We start from the raw sequence: 16,935 nt of genomic DNA, 5'->3' as shown, positions 1-16,935 counted from the left end.
GTGGATAATTCAAAAGAAATTGCCACGGTCTCTTCGTTGTTTAAATGTTTTTACTGTTTTTGTTTTGTTGTATATATTTATATGTTATTAAAGTTTTATATTCCTACTACTTTGTTGGAGTGCTATATATTTTTAATGTGACACATAATTGTAAAAACTTTGATGTACAAAGAGTCATTCCTAGAATCTTCCGCTTCAGACTCGGTCCCCTCCCCAATCACAATACAGGATGGTTTTCAGATAGTAGGAACACGTGTGGTGTGACGGATCTCATCGGGTGTGGGCCTTGATCTACTATAACTCCTTTGAAGAGGGGTGATTCTTTACAGCTGGAGCCATAAACTACATCTGCAGGGCTAGCTGATAGCCTGGACAATCGGACACAGAGGAAGAGGAGTGTCAGAGGGTGCGGTAGTGAATAGGGCGAAAGGGAGGTGTCGGGCGGGCACAGAGTGTGATTTTCAGGGAAGAGCAGCGCAGATGGGGGTAGGTTTATTGCCGATGCATAAGACAGAGAGCGGGGGTGACCAGTGCCTGGGGAAGATGCTTGCGAGGGTGGGGAGCCATGCTACGAATCGACACCGTGCAGAGAGTGGGTCTGCTCAAGGCATCTAAAATGGCTGCCGTGCACGACAAAAGTGTGGCATTTCAAAAAAGGCAAGATGGCGCAGACAATGTTTTTCAACACTTCCTCATTTCCTTCCAATCGAACGTTAACAGACGTTGGTGCATATTACCAAAGTTAAGCGATATTTATCGCTAACGATGCTTACCAACGAATTTTTTTACCGCTAAGCATCGTCAGAAATTATCGAAGATAAACCTTGCTATTATCAAGGTTTATCGCAAATGCGATAATAAACGGCCGCAATGCATGAATATCGCTAAAAAGTCAGCGATATTCATGCATTACCGAGCTAATGCTCTTAGCCATGTTATCCACCTCCCATTGGATAACATGGCTAAGAACTGCTCAGGGCAGGTGTTACTTTTTGGAGATATTCGCGCTTAGCGCGAATATCTCCAAAAGTTGGTAATAGGAGATAGATATCTTGCATGTTGTAATGCAAATTATTGTGGTATATGGAACTCATACCATAATCTCTCAGGAAAGCAGAAACTGATCCTTTTGGGACCGCCTAAAAAGGCCTAGGGGGTGAGGGGTACTCTACTTTGCCCCCTTTTCACGTTCCGAACTATTTTATTTTACTCTCTTCTGTAATTACACAAAATAGCAGCGATAAGATGCATCGGAGACACACAGTGAGAGAAAGGAGGCCGGAGATGAAGAAGAGATGTCAAATACACATTGGAGATAATATAGTGGCAGAAGGGAAGTAAATATGAGTAAACTTACCATGTAACATAAAAATGTTGCACTCTATACTATAAGTCTCATTTTATACTACAATCACTTCGCTACAACCTCGTAAATTAAAAATAAAAATGAATAATGTCTCAAACAATTTTTGATTTCTAAATATAAATTTATTCTTCAGAATTTTCTAAATTTGAAAGAACTAGTACCATGTCCTCATCAGCAATTTCCTCATGAAAAGTCTGCAATGATAATTCTTCTAACTCTATGGCCTCCAAACATTCGATAAATTCGCCATCAACAGATTGATCAAAAAAATCATTCAAGTCATCTCCTCCTTGTGACAATATTTCATTATTGGTGCTCTCAATTTCAATCAATGTAGTGGAATCATTCAAGTCATCTCCTCCTTGTGACAATATTTCATTATTGGTGCTGTCCATTTCAATCAATCTAATGGAATCATACAAGTCATCTCCTCCTTGTGACAATATTTCATTATTGGTGCTCTCAATTTCAATCAATGTAGTGGAATCATTCAAGTCATCTCCTTGTGACAATATTTCATTATTGGTGCTGTCCATTTCAATCAATCTAATGGAATCATACAAGTCATCTCCTCCTTGTGACAATATTTCATTATTGGTGCTCTGAATTTCAATCAATGTAGTGGACAATTCAAAAGAAATTGCCACGGTCTCTTCATTGTGAGTCATTTTATTTTGAAATTGCTTGCTGTAAATTGCAGAAAAAAATAATCACTTTCATTTATCGTTTTTAGTAATACATAATATAAAACTAACTTTATCAAGTATTTAGTATAACAGAAGGACTGCAAATAAATAACAGAAAACATTTTTCAAATTATCTTCAAGTGTACAACATAGTTCCCCTTACAAAGAAATTGCCACGGTCTCTTCATTGTGAGCCATTTATTTTGAAATTGCTTGCTGTAAATTGCAGAAAAAAATAATCACTTTCATTTATCGTTTTTAGTAATACATAATATAAAACTAACTTTATCAAGTATTTAGTATAACAGAAGGACTGCAAATAAATAACAGAAAACATTTTTCAAATTATCTTCAAGTGTACAACATAGTTCCCCTTACAAATTAACAACTCACCTTTTTAAAAGTAGGAAAAGTGTTAGTACTGTGTAAATCAAACACCAGAAATTCACCACCAACAATTCCTCACAAATGTACCTCAGACAGTAGTATCACAAAATGGCTGTGGTTTCCTCTCATTTGACATATATACATAACCAATTAACTTTCATCACACACAAATACAAAACCAAAGTAACATTTTAATTGGTTCTAAATTTCAACACTTTCAAATGTGTTTTCCCCATGCAATTTTCCATAGGACATTTACATACGTCTACAGCCTGAATGGCTGAACGGAATTACACCAAACTTGGCAAAATGGTACATCAAACCTAAGAGGTCAGGAAGAATCTACTATGCCCCCTTATGGTCATTTCCCCCTTCGCTTTGGCCTCCTCTTGTCTCTCAATCTTACCGAGAGACAAGATGGCGGCCGCTACGGACTGTTTGGAATGTTGACAGACGCCGGAGAACCAATCAGCTTCGCAAAGCTCCGTAACACGAAAAGTACGCGAAGCGGAGCGCTGTTACAGATATATATCTTTTTTTGAACGTTAATTTCTCAAAATCCACTGGAGCACATATATTGAGACCTAGCAAAGGCACATCGGGCTACCAGTCCCTAATATTTTGCCAAGTTTCGTGCAAATCCATTCAGCCGTTCGATTATTATTATTATTTATTTTTTTTGCCCCGCGGGGCCCTTTTAAAACCTCCACATCAAACCTAGGGGGTCAGCGAGGATCTACTATGCCCCCTTATGGTCATTTGCCCCTTCGCTTTGGCCTCCTCTTGTCTCTCGATCCTACCGAGAGACAAGATGGCGGCCGCTACGGACTGTTTGGAATGTTTACAGACGCCGGAGAACCAATCAGCTTCGCTTCACAAAGCTCCGTTGCGCGAAAAGTCCGCGAACCGGAGCTCTTCCCGGTCCGCTGTTACAGATATATATCTTTTTTTGAACGTTAATTTCTCAAAATCCACTGAAGCACATATATTGAGACCTACAAAAGGCACATCGGGCTACCAGTCCCTACAATTTTGCCAAGTTTCGTGCAAATCCATTCAGCCGTTCGTGCTAAAAGTGAAGCCAACCGCCCTATGGAAAACTCAATGTTAAAAACACGTTTTGGGACCCCCCTTTTTTCTCAGCCCCCCCTTGACGAACCCCCCCCCAAATTTCCAGGGGCTGCTCAGAAACAAAACGTTCCATTTTCCAGAAAATTTCAGCCAATTCCGTCCACAAACGCCAAAGTTATTAGACATAGAATTTTCAAAAATCCCATAGAGAAAAAATCCTAACTATATATACCTACTGGCGACCGCCAGTAGGTAATATATATTATATTTTTTTCACTCCCACAGTTCATACCAAGACTGTCACCACTTCCCATAGGTATTTTGCGCTTCAATAGAGTCAGCAGTTTTTCTGTCATTCACATAATGCTTTAATTTCCTTTATATTTTAGTCGTGCTCTTCCGTCTTGCCCATAGGGAACCTTATTAAGGTAAAATCATGATGCGCAGCTTCACGTTAGACATTCTGACTTTGTGATAGTCACAGATTTCTCTCTGAACTGAGTTCACATTGTCACAGATTTTTTCACCAGGTTGTCACGATTTTGTTTGTGTCTTTTTAAAAAATTTCCTTTCCTGTAATTTAGAGTCACCATTGGAGATATGTTGTTGCTTTTGGCTGAATGTCGAATTAGGGTTTCCACTTTAAGGTGAAAGTCATTATATTGAGACACTTAATTTACCATGAACGTACAAGGTGTTACTGACTTCATACAGTCATAGTATTATTTGCATCTTTCCCAGCCCTGAGGAAGTCCCGGGATAACTCTAATTGGCGACGGAAAACGTGTTCGCTGATTTCCGTGTGTTTTATTGAATAATAAAACAAGAATGAATATACTGGCGATTGAACATTGAGACTTTTTGGAACTTTAAAAGCTATCATTTTGATTGACACCTAGTTCATGTGTGCCCGGGACTTACTTTGTATTGATAAGAAGATCTTTTTGCCCACCAGAAAAAAATATTCAAAAGAAAAGGGCTGACCCTAGCAGTAACACTAAAAACACCTCAAAACAAAACTGACGGGTCCCACACTGAGCTCCCACCTCTGGATAAAACAAGTAAAAATACTTCCAACATCACCCATTACAGTGAACACATAGAGAGAGTGGAGTATAAGGCTACCTTCTCAGCTAGAGCTCACCCCTCGATGATTTAAGCAGCTACAGAACCCCCGATGCCCAAAATATTTCAACCACGGGTTCCCCAGAATAAATTATTGGAGCACCACCTGGCTATAATCCAGTGTGCTTCGATTCTTCCACCTTTGCTGAGGGAGCATACTCCAACCTCCTGCTCCATATGCAACAACAAAACCTGTTGCACCTACTATGCATCTTCAAAGAGTTGCTGGTGGAAAGGAGGAGCTGCTCAAGGCTCCTTTCAACCAAAGGGGATCCACTTGTAGAGAAAAGCATTTCTGGCCTGCTTTAGGCCAGGGGACCAACAGTTAAACTGTAGGCCAGTAAAATTCCTCAAACTCATGGAAAATAAAGTGCCACCGGCCACTCAATGGAATAGGTGCATGGTTGCACCGGGTCCTGCAGGATCTGTGGAGCACATCATTCCGACGCACTGCACACTGACCCTGTACTTGGACTGAACACTGATAGAAAACCACCAGCCCAAGAGCACTGCTTATTTCTTAAACTTTGATGCATAGTTCTTTGCACTTAGATAAAAAGATTCAATGATAAACTGCCCAATATTGTACATGCTTAATTTTGTTCATGTATATTTATGGTTTTAATGCTGCTCAAATATTATGGACTGTTTTTTATTTACTATGCAATTAAATAAAACATGAACTTGAACCTGAACATAGGTACTAAACATAACAGCTTTAACTCCTTCCAATTTGAAATTGTACTTATTAGATGTAACAAGGAATCTCAAATGTTAACCTATTGGAGGAGTGGGCCTCAGAGTAGTAAAAAACACATTTGGGAGCCTTTTACTACCAGGACATGCAAAACTAAAAAGCAAATATCCTACTCTTTAATTACATAGCACCTTGCCCTATGGGCAACCTAGGGCCTAACTCAGTGGTGAATTATATGTAATAACACAGGAGTTTAAGGCTTGGGAAGGAGTTTTAAATGCCAAGTCAAAATGGCAGTGTAAAATGCCCACACAGGCTTTGCAGTGGCAGCCCTGAGACATGTTTGAAAGGGCTACCTAATTGGGTGGCACCCTCAGTGCTGCGGACCAAAATAGTATTTTGTTTAAAGGCACTTTATGTAAGTAAATTAAATATTTCAGTTGTGGATAAGTCAATCAAACCATGTTTAGCACTGACTAGCAGTATTAAAGTGTCCAGAGTCCCTCAACCAACAGAACAAGATCAGCAAAATTGCAGACAAGCAGGCAAAATGTTTGAGGGAAGCCCATCCTAAGACTGACAGGTCTAACACACAATGCATAACAACTTGAGTTGGGGAGTAATTTGGAAATGCCAGTGAAACAAGGAAGCTACACCTTTAAGATTTTGGAACATTCTGTGATCAATAGTCACATCTTTTCAGCCTCAATGAACACAAAATCAAAATCTGCTCATTAAAAGATAGGAGGCAAACAAGACTAATAAGAAGAAATTATTAACTTGTTTTAAATGGTCACTTATCTTAACATCACCACTGAGAAGTGCTAATCTTCAGCAAGGACTCTTTGCCATGTTACTCCAAAGGTGACCACCAAACTCAGACCTTCATCCATACCCGCACTGATGTCAGGAACAACAGTATCATTGTCTTCATCAAAATGGGCATGACAACATTACCCCCGGGAAACGGGACCGACCGCCAGTAGCAATTAGGATGCGACTGCCACCCTTGCGGTTGCATGCCAGATATTCATCATTGTGGCAGGAGGTGGTGTAAGCAGCACCCACCACAATGCGTAATATGTATGTTTTACAGTTGCATGCACAACATGACAGGCACCGCGCTGTGCCTGCCACCTTGTGCATTCAAATACAGGAGGGTACCATGGATACCCCCTGAGTGTACCTCCCCCACACCACCGGGGCCCGCAATGGGCCCCATCACCAAAGACCGCATGCTTTTCCAGGGCAGCATCGCCACCATGGTAAGGCACAAATGCGCAACCATAATAATATGGCGGGCGGTGTCTGCTAGGCACCTCCACTATAATATGTGCCAGGACTTCAAGTCAGGCAATCATCTTCCTGTCCACTGCTGGGCCCCCCACCATTCTAATAGGGCAGGGGATAAATGGCTGGCAGATGGATAAATATGTTGGGTGGACAGCCACCACCGGTCGGGCGGTGGCGATCCGCCCAACATCATAATGGCCCCCTATGTGTTGCAGAACTGGTTTTAAATATAAGTTCTGCTCAACCTTGACTATGGTGCCAGGGGCACTTAAAATACATAAACTACAATATTTCGTCATATGAGGTACCCCAGGTTCTCCCCTAGTGTCCCAGGGCTGGGGCAAGGTACTTTGTAAGGACTCTGAGAAAGAGTATCTGAAAAATCACTCATGAAGGTATAATGTGTGCATTACAGGCATCCTGAAGTCAACAAATACAGGAAGAATGGAGACGTATGTTGAAAACATACTGAAGGAGGTTTTTGGAGCTGAAAACCTCTCTTCCCTGCTAGTTGTCAAAGGAGCTGCTAGATCACTAATGGCCAGACCGCTCCCTGGGACTCCCCCCACCCATAGTCTCAAAACTGCTAAGTTACAGAGACCATGACATGGTTTTGAAGATGGCAAGAGACAAACGGACCACCAGGCTTAGTCTTGTGCAACTGTTTGACAGATCACAGGTGGGGTAACACTTAACCAGCAGAACAAATGTACTAACAGGAAAAACTTAGATTAATCCCACAGACAGATAGCAACACCACAATTATGTGGGAGATTGCCCTCCATAAAGCGTATATGGGTGGAGGAGTTCACGTTACCGAAACAACATAAAGTTAGATGCCATATTAAGTTAGAAACACTCAATCAATCAGGAACTAGCAGGCCGAGCACATGCAGTGATCACACGCTCACCATGCCAGACATCTGGACATGCTAACCACCGGCCCTCATTGTGTCCATGCAAGGTAGAGATTTAACAGCATTTGTTATCAGGACGGAGTAATTTATAACACCATGAGTAGGCCCCTATTCTTCTTCCTACAAAAAGATCTATGAATTGTTTTATGATGCTCCAGGAAATTTGTATAATGGTGCTCAAATTGATTGTACTCTGAGACAGTCCTCAGAACCTCTTCTATAACAGTGCTCCCAGCCGAAGTGCCTATTTAAACCAATTTGTCCTGTTTTGCCTACCCCTCTTGCCTTTGTTTTTGTCATGGTCAATTCACATTTGAGCAACATGGCTCGGTGGTAGACACTACATTTATTGCTTGGATTCAGTAGGCTCATACAAGGGAAATCTTTTTTTATAGCAACAAATATTCATATATGCGATCTTGACAGTCCCGGTCTCATTATACACAAATTTGCTGACATATTTATGCATCTGCACATATGCAGGTAAAATGTATAATGAGCCAACCAATTACCAGGGCAAAGTCATGGCATTCTATTCTGACTTTGCAGCAAGCGTTCAGGCAGCATGCAAAGTGTACCTCCCTATGAACAAAAAGCGTCAACAAGCTGAGATCCGCTACCCAAAGTGAAACTCATCTTGGCTGTGTGTAGACAACTGTGGCAAACCCACGATTTTCATGACACCCCTAAGCAGCAATGGACTACATCAAAAAGCTGGCACCTCGGCAAAAGCAGCAAAAAGACTCTGATGAAGAACACCCGGGAACTGACTTTTGATGAACATGCACTATCCATAGCACCACGCCTTGACTCCATCTGTGGAAATCTAATTTTTCTTTGCTAACTAAATCTCGCTCAGCCAAATAACTGGTTGCGCATTGAGATAAGACAGCTGCCGAAGGTGCAACTGTTCTTTGGCGTTCCTGAAATGAGAGCTTGAGCTCTTCATCAGACATGTGGAGGTGACAACAGCTGGTGAGTCCCTAATTGAACTCTTGATGGATATAGTTACATAGACGCCTATCATCTGTTACTTACTATATTGATGTCTCCACACTCCTCATTGCTTTAGACAACAGTTACCAGCAGATACTGGTTCTTCCTGGCCTCCTGCTTTTTCAATATGTGATTCTCTGGGATTATGTTTACAACACAGTAGATAATCCCCAGTTGTACTTTGTCTCTGTTATGCCAGTAAATACTGGATTTAGTTTAGCAAGGTCTTGCTATTTGTTAATTATGTGGAATGTCTTTAGCATAATAAGGGAGGCTGAAGTGTGTGGAGGGAGTGGAATATTTATTGATGCATATACACATTTAGTGTTATATTGATATACTGTGGGCCCTATTCACACAGTTACATTTGCAGGAAATAATTTCTGTTTTCGCATGTACACCACGTGCAGGAGCGGATTGTGTAGCTCCTAGACTACATTGCCCAAAAACAATGGATATCCCTACTCACATGGAATGTACATGGCCTTAAAATACATCAGGTCTTTGCATATCTCAACCGCCTTAATATACAAATAGTGTTGTTGCAGGAGAACCACTTGACAAATAGTGTTGACCACTTGACATAACACATGGAACTCACTGTAAACACTAGATGAGCATCCATACGCATAGCTTCCTCCTATTCATTATATCATACTCTAGAGGGGTATTATTGTAGGTCAAAAAAGATACTCCTGTTGCACTCACTTATTCGGAGGTTGACACACAGGGTTGAATTATTATAGTACAGGAAAATGTATGTGGCATGATGATGACATTAATAAACACATTTGGACCCAACATAGATGATTCAGATTTTAACACTCAGATGTGGGCTAAAATGCACTCCCTGCCCTCATCAGGCAATATATGGGGAGGTGACCGAAATGTCTGCCTAGACCCACCATTGGACAAATCAAGGCAATTTGAATGGTCTGGAAAACAAGCAGCCACCATAATTTGTGATGGCAAGCTGAAGAGTGGCCTGCTGGATCTTTTAAGGGTATGTAACACCACTCGAATGGAAGGAACCTTCACCTAGTCAGTGCACGGCTCATGGTCAAAGTGCAATCCATATATTGAGCTGCAGAAACCTATGGTTTCAAAAATGGTAGTCTGTATTTTAGAGTGCGTGTAACAAAGGTTATATAAGCGTGTGAGGAGGTGCATCAGATTATCACGTGGATGATGTCATCAGAGATGTCATCCATGATGTCATTTGAGATGTAATCAGTGATGTCACTGACCATGTCATCAATGATGTAACATGTGGCGTTATCAGCAGTACAGTGCGAGTTATAGTTAGCTGAACTAACTATAACAGCTGAATTTCTCTGTTTTTGTACGAGTGAAATGTCTAACTAACTATAACATCCATGAAACCTTTGGTTTTTTCAATGATTTTGTAAGGTTTTTTAAATGCTAATTTCCAACTATAGTGTCCCTGAAACCAATGGTATTTTCAGTTAATTTCAATGGTTTTTTAAATGTTAATTTCTATGTGCAGAAAGAAGCAAGAGATGTGCACAAAGAACCAACAGAGGAGCAGAAAGAGGCCTTGTTGCAAAGTCATCCTGTGCCCCCAACTTTTTGCTGACGGGTAATGTTGGTAATTGACTCTGACTAACCAGTCCCGGAGCCAGTGCTATGCTGAAAGACACTTAGAATACAGTGAAAACACCTACATACACTAGGGTAAGCAGTGCATTGGGGAATCTCTGTGATTGGCATGACCCCCCCTGTATGGCTCTAGTACATAATAGAGCAGGGGGATTAAAACTAACTCTAACTAAGAGGTGCAGAAGGAGGCAAGAGAAGTGCATAAAGAAACAACAGAGGTGCAGAAAGAGGAAAAAGAGGTACACAAAGAGGCAAGAGAGATGCAGAACAGGCACGAAAGGTGCAGAAAGAGGGAACAGGGTGGCAGAAAGAAGCAAGGTAGGTGCAGAAAGAGAATAGTGAGATGCAAGAGGCAAGAAAACTGCATAAAAAAGAAACAGAGGTGCTGAAAGAGCCAGGTGAGCTGCAGAAAGAGGCATAAGAGGTACCTAAAGAGACAACAGGTGTGCAGAAAGAAGCTAGACAAGTGCCGAATGAAGCAACAGGGCTGAAGACAGAGGCAAGATAGGTGTGGAAAGAAGCAAGTGAGGTACAGAAAGAGCCAACAGAGGTGGAAAAAAGAGGCAAGAGAGGATGAGAAACAGACCTGAGAAGTGAACAAAAAGGCAAGAGATTTGCTGAAAGAGGCAACAGAGATGTAGAAATATGCAAAAAAGTGCAGAAAGAGGCAAGTGAGATACAAAAACAGGCAGGAAAGGTACAGGAAGATGGATGAGTGCAGAAAGAGAAAACATTGGAACAGAAAGAAGTAAATGAGGTACAGAAAGGAGCAACAGACATGCAAAGAGAGGGATGAGAGGTACAAAAAAGGCAAGAACAGTGCAGAAAGAATCAAAAGAGGTACATAAAGAGATGACAGAGATGCAGAAAAAAGCATGGAAAGTGCAGAAAAAAGCAAGACAGGTGCAGAAAGAAGCATGGAAAGTGCAGAATGAACCAACAGAGGTGCAAAAAGAGGCAAGAGAGCTACAGAAACAGGCAAGAGAAGTGCACAAAGAGGCAAGAGATTTGCTGAAAGAAGCAACAGAGGTGTAACTAGAAGCAAGAAAAGTGCAGAAAGAAGCAAGTGAGATGGACAAACAGGCAGGCAAGGTACAGAAAGAGGGAAGAGGAGTGCAGAAAGAGACAACAGAGGTGCAGAAAAAGGGAAGAGAGCTGCAAAAGAAATGCAAGAAAAGTGCATAAAGAGGCAAAAGAGGTACTTAAAGAGACTAGAGGGGTGGAGAAAGAAGCAAGACAAGTGCATAAAGAAGCATGGAAATGCAGAATGAAGCATAAGGGGGTGCAGAAAGAGGCAAGAGAAGTGTACAAAGAAGCAATTGAGGTACAGAAAGATTCAACAGGGGTGCATAACGAAGCAACAGAGGTGCTGAAAGAGGCAAGTGAGGTACAGAAAGATGCAAGACAGGTCCAGAAAGGAGCATGTAAAGTGCAGAATGAAGCAACAGGGGTGCAGAAAGAGGCAGGAAAATTATAGAAAGGAGCAAGTGAGGTGTATGTGAGATGTGCATAGTAGGGAGTAGGGAGAAACTGCACTCTACTCAACACTCTCACTCTCAGTGTGCATACCAGAGCATATTCATACATCATCTACTCCTTTCTCCTTTTCACGTTCCTGCAGGAGTCTTGTTAAGATTTTTGTATTAACAATATAATCATCACAGATCTTATCGCTTAAGCTTCCTCTCAAAAACAAGGATCACAATTTGCATCCCTATTAATAGGGTGCATTGAAAACTCATCTACTCCTTTTTACTATACACAATCCCTAGAGAGTTCCACAAAACATAAAACATAGTTAAAAACAATATACATTTATTTTTTTTCACAGTAGGGATACCAAGGACACCTCTTCTCCAAATCTAGGGGACATCATGCCTTTCTTGCTGCCTCGTTAAATAGCTTTTTTCTTCAGTTCCACAACAACTCTAATTTTTCACAGCAAACATTAATAAAAAACATTTAATTTTTAACATTCCAACAGCCGTCCTATAAGATCGCTCGTAAGACTTGTTTGTGCCTCTTGCTCTCCAGTTTCAATCTCTTGCTCTCACAGGACCTCTGCGGAATTCTCAGTCATGAGCTCATTTGCCCAAATATACAATTATTTTTTTACCAAATACCTCAAAATATACTTAATGGATTTACACCAAGTAACACAAAGCCTAATCTGTGGACCAAGGTCTAGCTTCCTGCCAAAAGTTACAGGGACATTTTTTGTTAAGTTTAGATTTTACACACAGAAAGCCCTGGAAATTCAGCAGTTATAGTTATAGTTATCTCAAGTAACTATAACTTGTGCCGCAAAGATAACGATAGTTCACTGCAAATTCTTTCCTGACTGCTTTCCGACACTGCCCAACTTATGATTGCTTCCGCAGGATGTTGAAAACCTTCCTCTTTCAGTCAGCGTTTGAGTAAACCCCGTTCCTGTCCTCCGCATTTGTTATGAGCGCCATGAAACCGTTTGGTGACCGTGCGCGGTACAAATATTTTAACATAACATAACATAACATAACAAATTCTGCAGGGCTATCAACAATAATTTCATAGAAGATGTTATTTAATATGTGGAGTAATTAGCAGTGCATGGTTCGGTAGTGAGTTATAGAAGTTATACATACGATCTGAACCTAATTATATCATACCTGTAGCCTTTGGTTTTCAGTGTATTTCTAAGTTTTTGAATACTATTTCCTAACTATACCGTCCCTGTAACCTTTGTTTTTTTATTGAATTTCTAGGTTTTTTAAAGTACAAAAATATTTATTTACCAAATATTAATCAAACACAGCACAAAGCCTCCTGTTTTAAGCAGCATTAATTGGCCGCAAAGACTGGCATATTACCAGGCCCTGCGGTCAACCTCCTCATGCGGCCAATGCCACACATCACCTGCCTGTGGTCATGCAGTGTTGCCAACCGACCATATACAACTAACCCCATGCAGCACACAGTCTTTGGCCATGTGCAGTGGTAGGTTGATCACAAGGCCTGGTCTGCAACCAGTCTCTGTTGCCAACTCGCTAAAGGCAGCCAAAGGCAGCCAACCCGCACCCCCCCTCCACGGGCTACTTTTGACCCTGGGCACCCCGGCAACATATTTAATAGGTAAGGGGCACAAACCCCCTTCCCCTCAGATGATTTTATCCCCAGGGACCCCATCCCCCAGGGTCCAACCACATATGTCAAGAGAAGGGTGGGCAAATGTTATTCTCATGCAACTTCTATGATTTTTTTTACACATTGCCAGATTGTCCTTGTTACTTTCTCTTTCTATGTGTGCTGCATTCTGAGGAATATGCCACTGTTGATTGTTTTTGTGCAAGAAAGCGTCCCTTCCTTCTAAAAACCGCCCTTCATTCAACACAGGCACCCTTGCACCATGGTTAAAGTGTGCCTAGGCAGCCAAAATGACACCAGCAAAAGGGACTATAGCAGAAATTCTTTTAAATATGGCACATTCCTGCTTTTTCCCTATCACACAGTCCAGTAAATTGACATGTTGCACTATATGACTTTTTTTATAAAAAGCCCCTAAGTGGTTAAGGGGCCATTGCTGACTGAGACCCTGGAACCAACCTACACATGAATGATGTGGCCCAAGAAATCTGACACCCTTCTTAGGTGGCACATATTCCATTTCAGAGAGGACCTGTCTGGGCAATTAAGGCTGGATTTCTCATATTGAAGCAGTACCAAGACTCATGTGCATATGGCTGGGACTGGAGTGATCTGAGGTGGCATGGTTGGTATAGAAACAATGGGTCAGAATACTACCCTGAGTGATTGCCAGAGGTTAGACAAACTGCAAGAATCCCTCTCATATTTGTTTTGTATCTGCTTTCTTTATAGCGCCTGCAACCTTTTCGCAGAGCTACTTCTATTGCTCAGTGTCCACAGATGCCCATGCATGTCAGAATCTGCACAGCATAACCCACACCGGTGACCGCGGAGTATAACAAATCTAAAAAATAGTTAAACATGAGGTCAATATTTGTCCCCACCGCCAGGTTTTACCTGACAATGGAAAACAGAAAATGAACCTTGTACATTGGGCCAGCAGTGATAGTTTATCTAAATCTTTGAGCTACTTTACACTCCTATTTTTTAATACCCAAATACCTAAAATTGTCGGAGTACATTCTACTAGTAGTACATTTACGTTTGTGAACAGTGCCACAGTATCCCAATATAACAAAAATGTTAAACTTTAAAATTTAAAATGTAAATATGCAACAATGGAAATTCCACTGCCATCTCCCAAAATGTGGCGTACTGATGTACGTTTGAATGCAGCCCATGCACTATTGATACTCGGGGCAACCTAATGGGTATGGGGGCTACATTTTGTGTCTAATGTGATGTTGATTCTAGTTGACATAATCTATGGTAGAATATCTGCAGCTGTATTATCATGGAACAGTGAGATATAAAAGATTCATAAAAAGAACTAGGGAAATATATCTGTATATTCCATTCATGAAGGAGCATGATTTTATCGTCAGAGGATTTTATTGGGATTAGATCTGTACAATTTGTCTCTTCTCAGTCAATAGTGCATTCTATATACTGAGTTGCAGAAACAGCCTCCTGTGTTTTATGCCAGTTTTCTAGTTTTCAAAAGAACATAATTTGTGCAATGTCAGTGAAAATAAGTGGCATTATTGACATTCATCTTGCTTTTCAATGCACAATGTACAAGACATTATGGATGGATTGTAAATATTAATATACTTTACAATGTACTTTTCATCATCAATGAGCTTTTGCAGATTTCACATTTGTTCATTCTGTCAACTGTCTATTCCTGCTTTTGATTTCATTAGCAACAAAAATGTGAAATACATTTATTATTCATTCTTGTCTTTAAATATCCAGAACCGATGAAACAATTAATGCACCGAAAGAAAGAAGCTCTCATAACAATTCTCAGAATTCAATGCATAAACATAGAGCATATACAGTGATATTTCTCCACAACTTCAGCTTGGAAAACAGGAGTTATCGGAAACATACCTGAGGAGAATATTTTGTTGAAAGAAGGTAACATCTGAATAACTGAATCATTAAGGAAGGCAGAATCATTTGCAGTATATGTTTCCAGCATCAAAGCTGCATCCAAGTATCGTTCATGGAGCTCTTTCAGCTCAGAAAATGATGCCATTTTCAAGTATTCAAAGTTTCAAACTCTACTTCTTCTGTGTGTGCAGCTATACTTATATTAAATCATCTAAATTGCAAATGATCGATGAACAGAAGTCAGTTTGATTTGTGTGCGCTCCAAACCTCATCCAAATTCTATTCTTCTTTGATGTCAGCTGATTGAAGCTTAGAAATATTTAGCATTCTGTTTGCAAAGCATAATGTTGTGAAGTTTGTCACATGCACCATCACCTTAATTGAAACAGATAGGCTTAAAGTACCTTGAACGTCTCGCCGAGGTTCTACATGCCGCCAATATCTCCTACCTTATATACGCCAACGATACACAAATCTACATTAAAATCTCTTCCCCTGTGAAATTTTCTCCCTGAATGAGGCCTTGAAGCTGACAGTCCACTGGCTCACCGCCAACCAGCTTAAACTCAACGCAAATAAAACTGAATTTCTTCTGATCTCTCCACCCAAACCCAATCCAGGCATCCAAGAATGGATCAAGACCATCTCAGCACTAAACTACCTCCCTCGGCGAAATCCCTTGGAATAACCCTGGATGGCAGTCTGAACATGCATGGCCATATAAACTCGATGGCCAAAATGGATAGATTGCACCTGAGTTACCTAAGAAACCTAAAGCCCTTCATGATGTGTCCGACCTTAATACGGCAGTACAGACACTAGTCATTTCCAGATTGGAATATGGATGCTCTACTCTTGCCGGTCTACCCAAGAAATCTCTGGCCCCATTGAAAGCCTGCCACAACACCGCCCCCAGACTACTAACCGACTCAAAGCAAAATGACCACATCTCTCCCCACCTCAAAGCGCTGAACTTGCTTTTCCTAGAGGCCAGAATCCAATTGAAACTGGCCTGCATTACTCACAAAGCTCTTTATAACAACTCCCCTATATTTCTTGCACAAAAACCCGTGATATCAGGAGGACCCAGAAACTCCCGAACTGCCAAAAACCTACTGCTGCAACCTGCATGTTTCTGGAAGAAAAAAAACTACAATCAGGCCATCACTGGGGCTGCGCCAATGATTTGGAACTCTCTCGCCTAATGAACACGTTATATTAAAATCTTTCTCTGGACGATACCTATTCCTGCACTCCGGGGCATTCTCCAAAGAGTTGAGACTATGTGCCTTCTTGTACAATGTATCTACTTGTTTTAATTTCCTTCCCACATGTAGCCAGGACTTTAGACTGCGTGTCTTCTTGCATTTTGTATCCACTATTTTACCCAATTGATCCCTCCCTTCCCATCGCTTTGTATACCACCCTTAATACTGTAAAGTGCTCTGATACCCTCATAGGTCTGGTTCGCACTCTATAAAACTATAAAATAAATAAAATAATATATAAGGGAAGACAAGTGCAGAAAGAGACAACAGGGGTGCAGAAAGAAGCAAATGAGGTGCAGATGGAGGCAACAGACTTGCATAAAAAGGGAAGAGAGGTGCAGAAAAGGCAGGAAGAGTGCAAAAAGAGGAACAAGTGGTACATAAAGGGAAAAGAGGGTGCAGAAAGAAGCAAGACAGGTGCAGAAAGAAGCATGGAAAGTGCAGAATGACCCCTCCCCACCTTTTTTTCTGTTTTTTTTTTTTCCTT

General features: G+C 41.0%; 1 protein-coding gene across 2 annotated transcripts in view; it reads right to left on the bottom strand.

Annotated features, from left to right (window-relative positions):
- LOC144752110 (nicotinamide N-methyltransferase-like) overlaps positions 1-16,935 on the bottom strand; it is a 285,975-nt gene that overhangs the window by 250,579 nt on the left and 18,461 nt on the right. The window contains exon 1 of one of the 2 annotated variants that reach the window (XM_078640053.1): positions 15,178-15,334. The exons of the other annotated variant lie outside the window; for it this stretch is intronic. Within the exon in view, the coding sequence (XP_078496179.1) occupies positions 15,178-15,325 (148 nt within the window). The 5' untranslated portion in view covers positions 15,326-15,334. Of the gene's footprint in view, positions 1-15,177; positions 15,335-16,935 lie in introns of those variants that run through there. 2 annotated transcript variants of the gene reach the window in all.

This window comes from Lissotriton helveticus, chromosome 4_2 (assembly GCF_964261635.1).
Source record: "Lissotriton helveticus chromosome 4_2, aLisHel1.1, whole genome shotgun sequence".
NCBI lineage: Eukaryota > Metazoa > Chordata > Amphibia > Caudata > Salamandridae > Lissotriton > Lissotriton helveticus.
This window is presented reverse-complemented; position numbering and strand designations above follow the sequence as displayed.